The sequence below is a fragment of the Pelophylax lessonae genome, assembly GCF_965119305.1.
Source record: "Pelophylax lessonae genome assembly, chromosome: 1".
Classification (NCBI taxonomy): domain Eukaryota; kingdom Metazoa; phylum Chordata; class Amphibia; order Anura; family Ranidae; genus Pelophylax; species Pelophylax lessonae.
This window is the reverse complement of record NC_138768.1, coordinates 759,568,133-759,585,059: the sequence shown is the minus strand read 5'-3', so window position 1 is coordinate 759,585,059 and position 16,927 is coordinate 759,568,133. Positions and strand designations below refer to the sequence as shown.

The window sequence follows — 16,927 nt, the reverse complement described above, 5'->3', positions numbered from 1 at the left end:
TAGTGACGGGCATTACAATCATTTGATCCTGTTATTTTTTTTTTTAATCATTTCATAGTTCTTAAATGCGATTAGCAAGCTAAAATATTTTCAACTTTTTTATTCTAGGGAGACTCTGGCTATGAGAAGAAATGGCGTGAAGTAGTGGAGGAAATCAAAAATATCTTCAAAACTGCAGTGACGTTACTCAATGAGAAAGGAAAGTTGAAATCCAGCCAAACAAAGAGATACTTATCATCTGGTAACTACGCATTTTTTCCTTTATATATTTCTTGAAGGTAATTGGAAATTTTACGTACCTATTCATATATTGGACATGTTTCAAAAAGCTGAAGGAAACACTTAACATTTTACATGCCTTGTTAAATTTTTTCAAACTTTGAAGAGTATATGTTCTAAAGTTATTTTTTCTTATATACTTTTTGTACATGTCCTTTTATACTTTCTTTCTCAGTTTTTTATCGAGTGAAGTTGTTTTAGGACCTCTGTTGTCAAGCTGTCAAAGGAATACATGAGGGGAAGTCTTCTAATGGAGATTCCTGTTCTAATAAATGCCATAGAGAGGATTTCTCTTCGCTTTTGATAAATTTAATCTCACACAGAGGCTGATTTACTAAAACTTAAGAGTGAAAAATCTGGTGCAGCTGTAGATGGTAGCCAATCAGCTTCTAACTTCAGCTTGTTCAATTGGTCTTTGACAGTAAAACCTGGAAGCTGATTTGTTTCTGTGCTGAGCTACATCAGATTATGCAAGTCTTGCTTTAGTAAATCAACCCCTTAGTGGTATGTCTTGGGGACGGGAAGTGAAAAGAATTCTCAACAGGACACAAACAAACAGAAATAAGAAAAATTGACAGGAGCTTGAACTATCTACTCTATCCAAAACAAAAAAACTCTGGGCTTTAGTCATGTATTTTTTTTTAACTCAACGTGTTGAGTCAAGTATCATATTTTGTGTAAGACCTTCTAATATTGTAAGTTCCTTAAAAGGGGGTGATGTTACTGATACACAGTGTTGCCAACCGTCAGTATTTTTACTGGCACCCAGTAAAAAACAGGCACTTTTCTACTGCCAGTAAATGCCAGTGACAGGAAAAGGTTGCCAGTAAAAACATATGGCTGTGATTCTCGGGTCGGAACTGTGCATGTGCAGTTCCTGTCCAGCCGATACCATCCAAGTTATATAAATAATAAGTAGCGCTAAAAAAAATGAAGATAATTACATGAATATATAAACATATATCAAATGTGCAAATGTCCAAAGCATTCAGTAATAGGCATATGCCAAGTTTTTTTTTTTGGCTGGTGGTGGATGCCCTTCTTTTATCTACATTGCACTTTCTGATGGATGGATGCCATTTCAACCCATTTAAAGGACTTTTTATGGTTTAAATTAACTTTACTCACAGATTTGTTTCTCTGTAAATGTACAGGCATGTTTTTGTCCTTTCATCTTTGAACATTTGCACTTTTGATATATGTTTATATATCCATTTAAATATCTTCATTTTCGAGCACTGCATATTATTTATATAATTGTTTACAAACTGGTTTCACAGGTTTTTAAGTGGCTGCTTGCTTGTCAAAATATTGTGACCGAGCACAGATTATTTTAGGATTTAATCATTTTTAACGCCCAAGTGCCTGCTACAATGTGTTTCGGGCCACGCCGGTGGGGGGTGATTCTGGTGGAGGCATTGCCTAAACATGTTGTGTAATGTCATGGTCCAAGGGGGCTAAGCGGAGTGGCCAGAGCCTCGTGTGCAGGTCAGGAGCAAGGCAACCTGGGAGCAGGACTCTCAGTGCTGTTTGGACTGGAGTGGACTGAAGGGACCAACTGGCCTGGAGAGAGACTGTCACTGTGACTCAGGAGGGGATGTGTCATGTCGGTGAGATGTCATAATCATCTGTGCTTCTACACACTGCTGTCAAGGTCACTGTGAGGATTAATTTCTTGTGTGTGCCGCCCATTCTAATTTCTTGCCCTTCTGAGTCCTGTCCCTGAGCTACTTATTTTATAGAAAATAAAATAGGAAATGTGTTTTTTGCCCTTATAGCTACCTTAAATCACATTGATAATGCATATTGTACTTGTTTGTAGCCTAAATACTCATATTTGCACTGTAATTCTGTAACTTTTGGAAATGCCAGTAAAAACTTAGCTGTGCCAGTAAATTGTGGGTGTCTTGTCAGTAAATTTCAATCTGGTAGGTTGACAACACTGCTGACACACATGACAGCCAGGTGCCTGGTCAGTCTGAAATCATTGCAATGATTGCCACCCCCATTGCACACTTTGGTTCCATTAAAACACAATCTTATTTAAGTTCTTCCCTACAGCTAAAATAAAAGACAGCTTTGTTGCTTGAATAATCAAATTGGATTTAAAGACATTTAATTTTTTGTGGGAAAAACCTACTTATAATCTTGACTGCGCGCCGCACACTACATTCTAGGGCCCTGATTGGCTGATGCCTTTCGGACTTTGCAATGCCCCAGCCACTTTCCAACACCTCCTAAATGACATCTTTAGAGAATTTCTGGATTACTTCCTTATAGTCTATCTTGATGATATTCTCATCTTCTCTGCATCTCTTGAATTGCACCGTGTGCATGTAAACAAAGTCTTGTCTACCCTCAGGAAACATGGACTCTACGCCAAGGTGGAGAAATGCGAATTTGAGAGACAAACCATCCAGTTCCTAGGATTGATCATATCCACTGATGGTATCGGTATGGACCCACAAAAGGTGTCTTCTATCCTGAATTGGCCTGCCCCAGTGGATAAAAAGGGGATCCAAAGATTTGTGGGGTTCGCCAACTTTTACAGGAGATTCATTAAAGGGTTCTCATCCAATATTGCTCCAATTACCCAGCTCAACACTCCCAATTTCAGTGGTCCCAGGAGGCCCAGGCGGCATTCGATAAACTGAAAGCTCTTTTCACCTCTGCTCCAATACTTCGGCACCCAGACCCTGCTCTGCCTTATGTCTTGGAGGTGGATGCCTCAGAGGTCACCACTAGGGCAATCTTGTCACAGTGTATGGGGCCGAAAGCATTGTTCCATCCGGTAGCTTTATCCTCTCGAAAACGGAGTCAAGCAGAAAGGAATTACGATGTCGGTGATCAGGAGCTACTGGCTATCAAAACAGCCTTAGAAGAATGGCAAAATCTTTTAGAAGGAGCTGTCCATCCAGTGATGATATTTACGATCACAAGAATCTGGAATATCTCAGGACTGCTAAACGCATTAGGCCTCAGCAAGCACGGCGGGCTTTGTTCTTCTCCCGATTTCATTTTCATATCACCTACCGGCCAGGGTCAAAAAACGGCAAGGCTCATGCACTTTCACAAATGTTTACAGAGACCCCTGAAGTGGCTTCCTCCTCCAGTACCATCCTTTCACCACAAAATGTTTTGCTGTTGCAACCTGATTTAAAATCAGCCATCCAGCAAGAGTCTGACGTTCGTTCCTTGAAAAAACAAGACAATTTTGTCTGGCAAAATGACAAAATTTTCGTTCCACAAGAAGCAAGAACCCTAGTCCTGAAGGAATGTCATAACCATTAATTGGCGTGACATTTCGGGGTATGCAAGACCATTGAGCTCATTCAACAATCTTTTTGGTGGCCAGACCTGAGTCAGGACTGTAAGGATTATGTTGGCTCCTGTACTACGTGCCTTCACAATAAGGGAAGTAACACCAGAGACTGAGGCCTGCTAGGGCCATTACCAATTCCTGATTTACCCTGGAAGATGTTGTCAATAGACTTTATAGTGGACCTGCCTTCTGCTGAGGTATTCACATCTATCTTTGTAGTCATTGATCGATTATCTAAGATGTTGCATTTTGTGCCTATGGTGGGTACGCCCTCGGCCACAGGCACGGCTCAGGCTTTTATTAAAGAAGTAGTGAGATTTCACAGCCTGCCCAGAAGCATTGAATCAGACAGAGGCGTACAATTCCCCTCCAAATTCTGGAGAACCCTTTGCAAAGCTTTAAATATTGATGTCTGCTTGTCCTCAGCCTACCACCCCCAAAGCAATGGTCAGACAGAGAGGACCAACCAGACCTTAGAGCAGTATCTTCTGTGTTTCTCCACCTTTTCACAGGACAACTGGGTATCTCTGCTCCCCTGTGCTGAATTTGCGTACAATAACTCAGTACACGTGGCCACCAACCAAACCCCATTCTGGGCTAGCTATGGCTTTCATCCATGCTTTTTTCCAGATTCTCTGCCAGAAACTGCTGTGCCCACAGTAGAAGATAGATTAACTTCCATCTCTACGAATTACCAGACCCTGCAGGAGGCAATACAAAAGGCCCAGGATGATTATAAAAGGAACTATGATAAGAGGGAAGGAAGAACCCAGGCTTTAAGGTTGGTGACAGAGTCTGGCTGTCTACGCCCAACCTAAAACTCCCCTGTCCTTCTCGTAAGCTGAGACCAAGGTTCATTGGACCTTTTAGAATATAAAGAATGATCAATCCTGTGTCTTTTGAACTTTCTCTTCCCCAATCTTACACAATCCACCCAGTCTTCCACGTGTCTCTTCTTAAACCTGCCTCAGAGGTCACCACTAGGGCAATCTTGTCACAGTGTATGGGGCCGAAAGCATTGCTCCATCCGGTAGCTTTATCCTCTCGAAAACTGAGTCAAGCAGAAAGGAATTACGATGTCGGTGATCAGGAGCTACTGGCTATCAAAACAGCCTTAGAAGAATGGCAAAATCTTTTAGAAGGAGCTGTCCATCCAGTGATGATATTTACGATCACAAGAATCTGGAATATCTCAGGACTGCTAAACGCATTAGGCCTCAGCAAGCACGGTGGGCTTTGTTCTTCTCCCGATTTCATTTTCAAATCACCTACCGGCCAGGGTCAAAAAACGGCAAGGCTCATGCACTTTCACAAATGTTTACAGAGACCCCTGAAGTGGCTTCATCCAGTACCATCCTTTCACCACAAAATGTTTTGCTGGTGCAACCTGATTTAAAATCAGCCATCCAGCAAGTTTCCACTCAGTGTCCGGAGTCTGACGTTCGTTCCTTGAAAAAACAAGACAATTTTGTCTGGCAAAATGACAAAATTTTTGTTCCACAAGAAGCAAGAACCCTAGTCCTGAAGGAATGTCATAACCATTAATTGGCGTGACATTTCGGGGTACACAAGACCATTGAGCTCATTCAACAATATTTTTGGTGGCCAGGCCTGAGTCAGGACTGTAAGGATTATGTTGGCTCCTGTACTACGTGCCTTCGCAATAAGGGAAGTAACACCAGAGCCTGAGGCCTGCTAGGGCCATTACCAATTCCTGATTTACCCTGGAAGATGTTGTCAATAGACTTTATAGTGGACCTGCCTTCTGCTGAGGTATTCACATCTATCTTTGTAGTCATTGATCGATTATCTAAGATGTTGCATTTTGTGCCTATGGTGGGTACGCCCTCGGCCACAGGCACGGCTCAGGCTTTTATTAAAGAAGTAGTGAGATTTCACAGCCTGCCCAGAAGCATTGAATCAGACAGAGGCGTACAATTCCCCTCCAAATTCTGGAGAACCCTTTGCAAAGCTTTAAATATTGATGTCTGCTTGTCCTCAGCCTACCACCCCCAAAGCAATGGTCAGACAGAGAGGACCAACCAGACCTTAGAGCAGTATCTTCTGTGTTTCTCCACCTTTTCTTCCCCAATCTTACACAATCCACCCAGTCTTCCACATGTCTCTTCTTAAACCTGCTGTCCCAGATTGTTTCCCAGGAAGGAAGGACCCACCGCCACCTCCAGTTACTATTGGTGAGGAACATGAGTTTGAGGTGGAAGCAATACTGGACTGCAGAAAACAAGGAAGACATATTTAGTATCTTGTTGAGTGGAAGGGATACCCACCTGAAGACAATTCATGGGAGCCCGAGGAAAATATTCATGCCCCCAGGTTACTGCAAGAATTCTTTAACAGAAACGCTGAGAAGGTGTCACGTTTGGGCATCCAGAGGCTGCCCATGAGGGGGGGCACTCTCAGGGAGCTAGCCGGATTGCAAACGCACGTTCACTAGGGCGAAGACGTGTGCACGCTGGCGCACATAAGGACGTCCAATCCCAGCACCCTCTGGCCTTTAAAGGGATGTCTGTGGCACATGAACATTGCTGACTGGTCTTCAGCTTCCTGCTTCCTGTGTTTTCTGCTGCTTCTGATCACCTGTTGTCAATCTGGGTTGCTCTTGTATTCCTCTTGTCTCGCTCCCAGCACTGACCTCGGATTGTTCACGGATCTTCTCTTGTCATCTGCCCTGTACATGACCCCGGCTTGCCTAACCACGACTCTGCTATGTGATCTGCTGACCACTGGCTTACTGACGTCTGCTTCCATCCCCAACTATGCCTTCTGCTGTGCCTTGTCTGCTGTGATCTGCCTTGGTGCCCATCTGCTGTAGCCAGCCTGCAGTACCTGCCTTCAGTACTTACCTGTTGATCCTGCCTGCTGCACTTTCCATTACAACTTACTTCCAGCCGTGTGCAGTCTGCACCATCCTCAGCACTCCTGGGTCCTACAACTCACCTCCTCTGGTGTTCACCTGCAGAGAGATCTCCCTACCACCAACCCTCATCTGGGGCACAGCTGGCAATCCCTGCTACTTTGGGCTTCCTGCTTCCTGTTACCACCTTCAGGGACACCGAGCACTCAGGCGCAAGGAGAGCCCTCTCAGCATTTCAGTTTCAGGACCAGGTACATGACACAAAGGCTAACAAGGAGAGACAGACCTTATCATGCCACTAGGAGAGGGTCAGTAGCATCTGTTCCACAGGCAAAGGTGGACGTGATCCGTCCTCAGACAGAGCATATTTGTCTCTGTTTAGTGATGTTGCCCGTGCTATCCAACCACAGCATGCAGAGGAGGTGGTGGACTGGCTTACTAAACCATCTTCATCCTCCTCATCCTCTATGACCCAATCTGATACTAGTTCGCAGTCCACCGCAGCTGCCAAAGCGGGTTTTGCTGCCTCATTGTGCATGGGTACTTCTGCCATAACTTCAGCATCATGCATGGTGTAGTCAGCTAAAGTATTTAAACACAGCGTCAGCCACTTGCTTATTGAAGCATTACTTGATTCTGATGTTGGTTCTGATGTAGAGGAAGGGAGAAACATGAGCCTACAGAGAGGGGAGAACACTGATAAACAACAAATTGGCAGTCATGTTCCCCCAGCCGCAGCGTATTGCCAAGTTGGCTCCAGTGATGATGAGGATGGAGGGGATGATGAGGTCACTGATGGGACTTGGGTGTTGGATAGACCTGAGGAGGAAAGTGAGGTGGAGGAACAACCCCAACAAGGCAGGATGTCCTCATAAGGCATCCATCATGGAAGATGTTATTTTTCGGCCCACTTCCCACAGCTCAGCTGTGTGGGCCTTTTTAGCACATGTGCAGCGGATCGCACTGTTTCAATTTGGAACCTCTGCTGCAAGCAGATCAAGCATGGCAAAAACACAAGCCATTTGCGTACTACCTGCTTGACAAGGCATTTAACCTTCCACCACTGCCCCAGCTGCTGCATCGGAAAAAAAATACACTCTCTGCCACCCACATGCCCAGCATCTAAATTCCAGCTTGTCCAAAATGGTTGCTTTTCAATGCCTGTCTTTCCATCTGGTGGATTCTACCCCTTCCGTGAATTTGCAGAATGTGCTGTACCCCAATGGCAGGATCTCAATCTCTAGTTCTTTGCACATAAGGCTATTTCAGCACTCTACCATCATGTGGAAGGCAATGTTTTGACATCATTTGGCAAGGCAGTCAGCCACAAGGTCCACATTACTGCTGACACGTGGCCTAGCAAGCATGGTCAGGAATGATATATTTTGCTCACAGCACATTGGGTAACTCTGCGTGCCACTAGGAAGGATGCAGGACAGGGCTCAGTGCTGGAGCTTGTTTTCCTGTCACGTCTTCATGCAGCTCATAGTAATGATGCAAGATCTGTCAGCTCCACTCCTCCTCCTCCTCCATGCCCTCCTCTGCTGGATTGTCCTATAAACCACCAGTACCCTCTAAGGGACCATTCAACGAGTCAGGCTAAAATATGCCATGTAGTGCTTTAGCTGGTTTGTCTAGGGGACAGGAGCCACACCAGAGCAGAGATTATTTCAGCTCTGCAGAGGCAGGCCCAGAGGTGGTTCATGCCACAGAAGCTTGAGCCTGGATTGGTGGTGTGCGATATTGGCACTAACCTTCTGTCCGCCCCTCTACATAAAAAGTTGACACATGTGCCATGCCTGATACATGTCCTCAGTTTGGTGGTGCTGCATTTTTTAAACAGGTTTGTAAGATCTTCTAAAGCAGGCCAGAAGAATGTGTAGCCATTTCAGGTGGTCATACACAGGCAGTGTTCGGTTGGCTGAAATTCAGCGGGAATTCCACCTGCCCGTAAACCGCCTGATTTCTGACATGCCAACTGGGTGGAACTCAACTTTGTCAATGCTGCAGCAGCTGCACATGCAGCAGAGAGCCGTCAACGAGTACCTGTGTGAGTATGGCACTGTCATGGTGCCAGGAAACCAGACCAAACAGGGATGCAGGAAAAATAAAACTGTTTATTGGGGAAAACAACAATCAACGCACAGCAAGAGTAAGGAGGTGGGAGCAGAAGCAAGCCGGAATCAAGTCCAGAAGCAGGTAGTCTGTCGATGCCAGGTCGTCTGCCAATGCCGGGTCGTCTGTCGATGTGGGAGAGCCATGAGAGTTGTCAGCCAAGCCAGGTCATACACAGAGGATCACGGGGAATAGAAGACTGCTAGCAGAGATGCACCTTGGAGCACAAACACAAGGGCAAGGACTGCAACCCATCCCGCCCAGACAGCAGGAACGGGATGATGCAATCAGAGTCTATAAGAGGCAGCAGTCTGCACATGTCCAAGATGGCTGCCAGTAGGACGGCAAGGTAAGACCTTGACAGTACCTTCCCCTCAATGACCGCTCCTCCGCGGAGCAAAAAACGGTTTCTGAGGAAAGCGAGCATGGAAAGCGCAGAGAAGAGCGGGAGCATGAACATCAGTGGAGGGAACCCAGGAGTGCTCCTCAAGACCATAACCCTTCCAGTGCACCAGGTATTGAACCTGACCACGGAACAGACGAGAATCCAAGATGCTGCTAACCTCATACTCCTCAGGATTTTGCCCACAGGAATGGGACGAGGGCGAGGAAGTGAAGAAATATAGCAATTGCAAACCAGTGGCTTCAAAAGTGACACGAAGTGACACGAAGATGATCCTCCACAGCCGGGATGTCCTCTGGCGAGAAAGATTTGGGTAACACAGTGGGTTGGAACCCATAATTGGCCCTGAATTGAGACATTCCAGAAGACGAGGTGATGGCAGAGCTCCTGGCAAACTCAGATCAACCCAATTGTCCTGATGGTCAGAGATATAGCAGCAGAGAAATTGCTCCAGAGCTTGGTTGGAATGCTCAGCGGGACCATTGGACTGTGAAGTCAGAGGAGAGATAAATACCCAACTGGAAACAAAAGGCGCTTCAGAACCTGGAGACAAACTTGCTCCCACAGTCCAAGACAATCTCCTTAGGCAACCCGTTTAAATGGAAGACCTCCCTGGCAAGCACAGAGGCAAGCTCCTTAGCTGTAGACAGCTGCTTAAACAGAACACAGTGGCACATTTTGGAGAACCGGTCGACAATCATGAGGATAACCTTGTAACCTTGAGACACGGGAAGTTCCACACTAAAATTCATGGCCAGGTGAGACAAGGGACGCTCCCCATTGGGAATGGGATGCAGTAGGCCCAAGGGAAGGTGCTGAGGAGATTTATTCTGGGCACAGACCTAACAAGCAGCCGCATATGCAGCAACATCAGTGTGGAGAGATGGCCACCAGAACTGATGGGAAATAGCCCAGGACATCTGGTTCTTACCAGGATGACCGGCAGTCTTGGAATTGTGGTACGTGCGCAACAGTTTAATGCGCAACCCCTCAGGTACAAAACATTTGCCAGCAGGTCTCTCATTGGGAGCATCAGGTTGGGCAGCCAAGATCTGTTCCCCAAGAGGAGAGGTTAAGTTGTTCTAGGTGGCAGCCAGGCTATGATCTGAAGGTATGACCGATGTCGGCACGGAGTCCTGCCTGGACAACTCAGAATACTGGTGAGACAAGGCATCAACCTTAACATTCTTGGAACCTGGAAAATAGGAGACGACATAGTTAAAACAAGACAAGAATAATGCCCATCTGGCCAGATGGGGTGTGAGCCTCTTGGCCTTTGAGAGATACGTCAGATTCTTATGATCGTGAGAATGAGAACTGGAACCACAGAACCTACAAGCAAGTATCTCCACTCTTTGAGAGCCAGTGTCAGGAAAGGAATTGCCATTCAGCAACAATAGAACGCTGGAGGCAGATCAGGTGTGTCACCACGCCCATCTCCCCAGCCCTGGCCCTATATAAAGCACTCTCTGGCTGTGCTTCAGTGCTGGTTTATCATCAGCTCTAGTACCTGTGTCCTGTTTGTTTATCTGCGTTCCTGCTTTTGACCCGGCTTGCTCCTTGACCCATCTGCACTTCTCCTTGTTTGACCTCGGCTTGCCTGACGACTCTTTGCCTGAACCATACCTCTGCTGGATATTCTGTGTACCTACATCGGCCTGGATTCCACGGATTCTCTCCTTGTCTTACCCCTCTGTACCTCCATTTCCTCGGACTGATTCACTGTGTATGACCCTTGGCCTGGCATTAACCTTGTCTCTTTTCTCTGAGCATCTATAGATCTCCTGGAAGCGGTCCTAATCACCATCCATCCATCCATCCATCCATCCGGGATCCATCCGCATCCAGTGCTCCTTGGGACGTGTCATCTCCTGTTTCACCACCAGGGGTGATCCGCACCGAGCTGCAAGGGAAGCCCTCTCAGCACTTCGGCCTCCACCAAGGTAACTGACAGCATAAACCAGCCATGTCAGAGGCCGACAGAGGTGCTTCCCAGCTCGAGGCCCTATGCCAGCAGGTTTCAGCCCTGACCCAAGCTGTGCAAAGGCTACAAGATGGGTACTTCCAGCTAGAGGGTCGAGTACTCAACATGGCCGGCTCTTCTCCTCCACCTGATCCGAATCAGCCATCCACTAGCTCGCTGCCGGCTCCGGCCCAACCGGACCAAGCTAGCTCCGGCCATTCGGCTTCAGCTCCGCCCCCGGAACCACGGGTGCCCACGCCGGAACGCTTCCGTGGGGAGCGTAGGAAATTCAGGGCCTTCAAGAATGCTTGTTTATTATACCTAGCCCTTCAACCTAGGACCTTTTCCTCTGAGTCCGTCAAGGTGGGATTCATAATTTCTCTACTGGCCGAAGAACCTCAGACTTGGGCACACAATCTCTTGGAACAGAAGAGTCCAATCCTGAATTCCACAAACTCTTTCTTTGAGGCTATGGCCCAATTATACGAGGATCCCCAGCGTACGGTCACAGCAGAATCGGCCCTGCATGCCCTCCAGCAAAACAAACGCCCGGCCGAGGACTATACGGTAGACTTCCGTAGATGGGCAGCCGACACGGACTGGAACGAGGCAGCATTAAAATACCAGTACCGTCATGGCCTCTCGGAAGCTTTAAAAGACGAGCTGGCTCGGGTAGAAACACCTGCATCCTTAGAGGATCTAATCGCTCTTGCCATCCAAATGGATAGGCGTCTGCGGGAGCGACGCTCAGAACGCCTTCAAGGGTCTCGAGCCACGTGGGTCATGCCAAAGGTCCCATTTATGGCCTCTCCTCTACCAGGACCAGCTGTCAATGCCCCGGCAGACGGGGAACCTATGCAAATTGGGCTCATTCGTTCTTCCTTGACCCCCGAAGAGAGACAACGCCGTCGCCAGGCGAACCTCTGTCTATACTGCGGAGCTTCCGGCCACTTCCTCCGCAATTGCCCTGTGAGGCCTAGTAAGTGCTGTTCACGGTCTGTCCCGAACTGTCAGGTCTCTGAGCCATCCCCTGCTCACCTTATCCTTCATGTCTCCCTACAGGTAGCAGAAGAGAGGATCCAGCTCACGGCAATTATTAATTCCGGAGCTTGCAGTTGCTTCCTGGATTGTACACTAGCTGCGAAGCTAGGGGTACCCCTGCAAGCCAAGGAGCAACAGCTTCAAGTTTTCCTGGCCGACGGATCCCTGCCTAGTTCCGGACCCGTGACCAGGGAGACCTACCCGGTCCTTACTACCACGGACTCGGGTCATCAAGAGCTCCTCCGCTTCGATGTCCTGTCCTCTCCCTTATTCCCGGTCATCCTAGGCCTACCATGGCTCCAAGCCCACAATCCACAGATTGATTGGATTAAGAAGAGGATTTCCTTCTCATCCAAATACTGCCTGGATCATTGCTTCCCTTCTGAATCCCAAGCTCCTGCCACTTGCCTAGCCGTCCAGCCTGCCTCAGATTCCTCCGAAGACATTCCTGCAGCTTACCGGGACTTTAAGGATGTTTTCGACAAAAAGAAAGCTGATGTTCTACCCCCTCACAGGCCCTACGACTGCCCCATTGAGCTTCTCCCAGGGGCTGAGATCCCTTTTGGAAGGATCTTCCCCCTATCTGAAAAGGAATTAGAAACTCTCCGGTCCTATGTCGATGAGAATCTGAAAAAGGGGTTCATCAGGCCCTCATCCTCCCCAGCTGGCGCTGGAATATTTTTTGTGGAGAAGAAGGACGGTACGTTAAGACCTTGTGTTGATTACCGGGAACTCAACAAAGTTACCATTAAAAACCGCTACCCTCTCCCGCTAATTCCAGAATTGTTCCAGCGCTTCCGGAATGCTCGAGTCTTTACTAAACTAGACCTCCGAGGGGCATACAATCTTATCCGCATCCGAGAGGGGGATGAGTGGAAAACTGCATTTAGAACCCGTTTTGGCCACTATGAATATTTGGTCATGCCATTCGGGCTGTGCAATGCCCCGGCCACTTTCCAACATCTGGTAAATGACATTTTCCGTGAATTTCTGGATAACTTCTTAATTGTTTACCTAGATGACATCCTGATCTTCTCCCCCTCTCTAGAACTTCATCGGATTCATGTTAAAAAAGTTCTAACCACACTGAGGAAACATGGGCTCTACGTGAAACTGGAGAAGTGTGAATTTGAGAGAGGATCTATTCAGTTTCTGGGGCTTATCATTTCAACAGAGGGCGTCTCGATGGATCCTCAGAAGGTGAAGGCAATTTTGGAGTGGCCAGCCCCCACAGATAAGAAAGGAGTTCAGCGATTTGTGGGCTTCGCTAACTTCTACAGAAGATTCGTAAAAGGCTTCTCAACAATTGTCACACCCATCACCCAGCTAACACGTCAGCAGATCCGTTTCCGCTGGTCGCCAGAGGCCCAGTTAGCCTTTGATAAATTAAAGAGCCTGTTCGTGACCGCTCCGATTCTTCAACATCCAGATCCAGCTTTACCCTACATTCTCGAGGTAGATGCCTCAGAAGTAGCCACGGGGGCTATTCTGTCCCAGCGACAAGGCACAAAGGCCTTACTACACCCAGTAGCATTTTTCTCTCGGAAGATGTCACCTCCTGAGAGGAATTATGATGTGGGGGATCGAGAACTTCTAGCCATTAAATCTGCCCTGGAGGAATGGAGGTACCTGTTGGAAGGGGCAGTGCACCCTATTATGATATTCACGGACCACAAGAATCTCGAATATCTGAGGGCCGCCAAACGGTTGAGACCTCGGCAAGCCAGGTGGGCCTTATTTTTCTCCCGCTTCAATTTCCACATTACCTACAGGCCAGGGTCTAAGAATGGAAAAGCGGATGCCCTGTCCCGGATGTTTCCAGACACTCCCGATACAACAGAGCCCAATACCATCCTGTCGGCTCAAAACTTTTTTCTGATCCATACGGACTTACGGTCCTCAATTCAGCAAGCCTCTACCCATTATACAGGACAAGAAGCCGAATCTCTACATAAGCGGGAAGGGTTCCTCTGGTTTCAGGAGAAAATTTTTGTTCCCACACAAGTGAGATTGATGGTCCTCAAGACCTTGCATGACCACAAACTTGCAGGGCATTTTGGGGTAAGGAAGACCTTCGAACTCATTCAACGCCACTTTTGGTGGCCTAAATTACACCAGGACTGCAAAACATATGTAGATTCCTGCATCACCTGTCAACGCAACAAGGGGGCAAAAGTAAAGTCATGGGGACTGTTAAGACCATTGCCAATTCCGGAACTACCCTGGAAGGGTCTATCTATGGACTTTATAGTCGAGCTTCCACCCTCAGAAGGGTTTACTACCATCTTAGTGGTCGTAGACCGACTCACTAAAATGGCTCACTTCCTACCAATGATGGGTACCCCTTCTGCCTTGGAGACAGCCAATACATTTATCAAAGAGGTGGTCAGGCTTCATGGACTTCCGAACAATATAGTCTCGGATCGAGGCGTTCAATTTACCTCTAGGTTCTGGAAGGAGCTCTGTAAATCTTTGGCGGTTGAAGTGTCCCTGTCATCTGCTTATCATCCACAAAGCAACGGGCAAACTGAAAGAACAAATCAAACCCTGGAACAGTACCTCCGATGCTTCTGCACCAGTGCTCAGGACAACTGGACCTCCCTGCTTCCATGCGCGGAGTTCGCCTATAATAATTCTGTGCACTCCGCAACCAACCAAACCCCATTTTGGGCTAATTATGGCTTCCATCCTTCCTTTTTGCCCAATCTGGATCAGGAAATTACGGTTCCCGCAGTCCATGATCGGCTAGCGGCCATTGCAGCTAATCTCCAGTTGTTACGGGACAATATTCTGAAGGCACAACAGGCCTATAAAAAGTTCTGTGATCTCAAACGGAAGGAGAACCCAGCATACAAGGTGGGAGACAAGGTTTGGCTTTCGTCAGTTAATCTAAGATTGTCTTGCCCATCCAAGAAGTTGGGGCCCCGATTCATCGGTCCTTTTGAGGTCAAAAGAATAGTGAATCCTGTAGCCTTTGAGTTAATCCTGCCTGGCTCTCTTAAGATCCATCCGGTGTTTCATGCTTCGCTGCTTAAACCGGCGATACCAAGCCCCTACCCTGGAAGAGAAGAGTTACCACCTCCTCCAGTTTCGGTAGAAGGGGAGACTGAATTCGAGGTTGAGACCATCCTAGATTGTCGACAGAAAGGCAATCGCACTCAATATCTAATCAAATGGAAAGGATACCCGCCGGAAGACAATTCTTGGGAACCATTAGGCAACATACATGCTCCTAAACTCCTGAGAGAGTTTCACAACAAGTTTCCGGGAAAGTGTGGTCGTAGGGCATCCAGAGGCTGCCCCTCGGGGGGGGGCACTGTCAGGAAAGGAATTGCCATTCAGCAACAATAGAACGCTGGAGGCAGATCAGGTGTGTCACCACGCCCATCTCCCCAGCCCTGGCCCTATATAAAGCACTCTCTGGCTGTGCTTCAGTGCTGGTTTATCATCAGCTCTAGTACCTGTGTCCTGTTTGTTTATCTGCGTTCCTGCTTTTGACCCGGCTTGCTCCTTGACCCATCTGCACTTCTCCTTGTTTGACCTCGGCTTGCCTGACGACTCTTTGCCTGAACCATACCTCTGCTGGATATTCTGTGTACCTACATCGGCCTGGATTCCACGGATTCTCTCCTTGTCTTACCCCTCTGTACCTCCATTTCCTCGGACTGATTCACTGTGTATGACCCTTGGCCTGGCATTAACCTTGTCTCTTTTCTCTGAGCATCTATAGATCTCCTGGAAGCGGTCCTAATCACCATCCATCCATCCATCCATCCATCCATCCGGGATCCATCCGCATCCAGTGCTCCTTGGGACGTGTCATCTCCTGTTTCACCACCAGGGGTGATCCGCACCGAGCTGCAAGGGAAGCCCTCTCAGCACTTCGGCCTCCACCAAGGTAACTGACAGCCAGTATAATGGACAAGAGCTCTCTGTTACAAGTCTCGTAATTGCATTCAGCTGGAGAGAGCTTCTTGGAGTAGAACCCACAAGGAAGTAAGGGTCCAACGTTTGACCAAAGAGGAAAAGTTCCTGATAAATTTCCGATAGTAGTTGCAAACCCTGAAGGAAACGCTGAATGAAACAGAGACCACTGGGATGAGGCCATTGTAGAACAGCCGAAGCCTTCTGAGGGTCCATGGAGAACTCTTCAGCAGAAATTATGTAGCCCAAGGAGGCAACCTGAGACAGGTGGAATTCACATTTCTCAAGCTTACAGAAAAGCTCATTCTTATGTAACTGTTACAGCACTCGTCTGACATCCAGGTAGTGTGAGTCAATGGAGCCCAAGTAAATCAAGATGTCATCCAAATAGACTACCATGCATTGCTGCAACATATCAGGAAAGAAAAGACATCCTTGATAAACAGAACACAGTGGCAGACAGCGGGGCATCACCAGAGTTTCATAAGGACCGGTTCTTCTACTCATCGCCCTCATTGATCCTTACAAGGTTATACGCGGCCCTTAGGTCAAGCTTGGTAAATATCGTTGCTCCCTTGAGGCGGTTAAATAATTCAGTAACCAACAGAATCGGGTATGCGTTCTTCACCGTGGTGCGATTGAGGCCCTTATAATCAATACAAGGTCTCAACTCACCCCCTTTTTCTTTACAAAGAAGAAAAAACTGGCACCCACTGGAGAAGTGGACTTGTGAATGTGCCCCCGGGCAAGGGCATCTGCAACGTACTCCTCCATGGTCTTATTCTCCGCAACCGAGAGAGGATAAACCCTGTCACAAGGGGGAATGGCACCAGGTTGCAAGTCAGAGCACAATCGTATGGACAATAAGGAGGAAGAGTACCAGCACGCACCTTGTCAAATACATCTTGATACTCACGATATTCAGTAGGCAACACTGAATCTGAGGAGATACAAAGTACCTCAACAGGCCCATGGATACAAGCAGTGCCACACTGTGGAGACCAA

The 16,927-nt window shown here is 47.5% G+C and overlaps 1 protein-coding gene across 1 annotated transcript in view; it reads left to right on the top strand.

Moving 5' to 3' along the window:
• Positions 1-16,927, top strand: part of NWD2 (NACHT and WD repeat domain containing 2) — a 673,505-nt gene that overhangs the window by 623,440 nt on the left and 33,138 nt on the right. Inside the window, exon 6 of the mRNA XM_082251457.1 lies at positions 109-241. Coding sequence (XP_082107583.1) covers positions 109-241 — 133 coding nt within the window. The remainder of the gene's footprint in view (positions 1-108; positions 242-16,927) is intronic.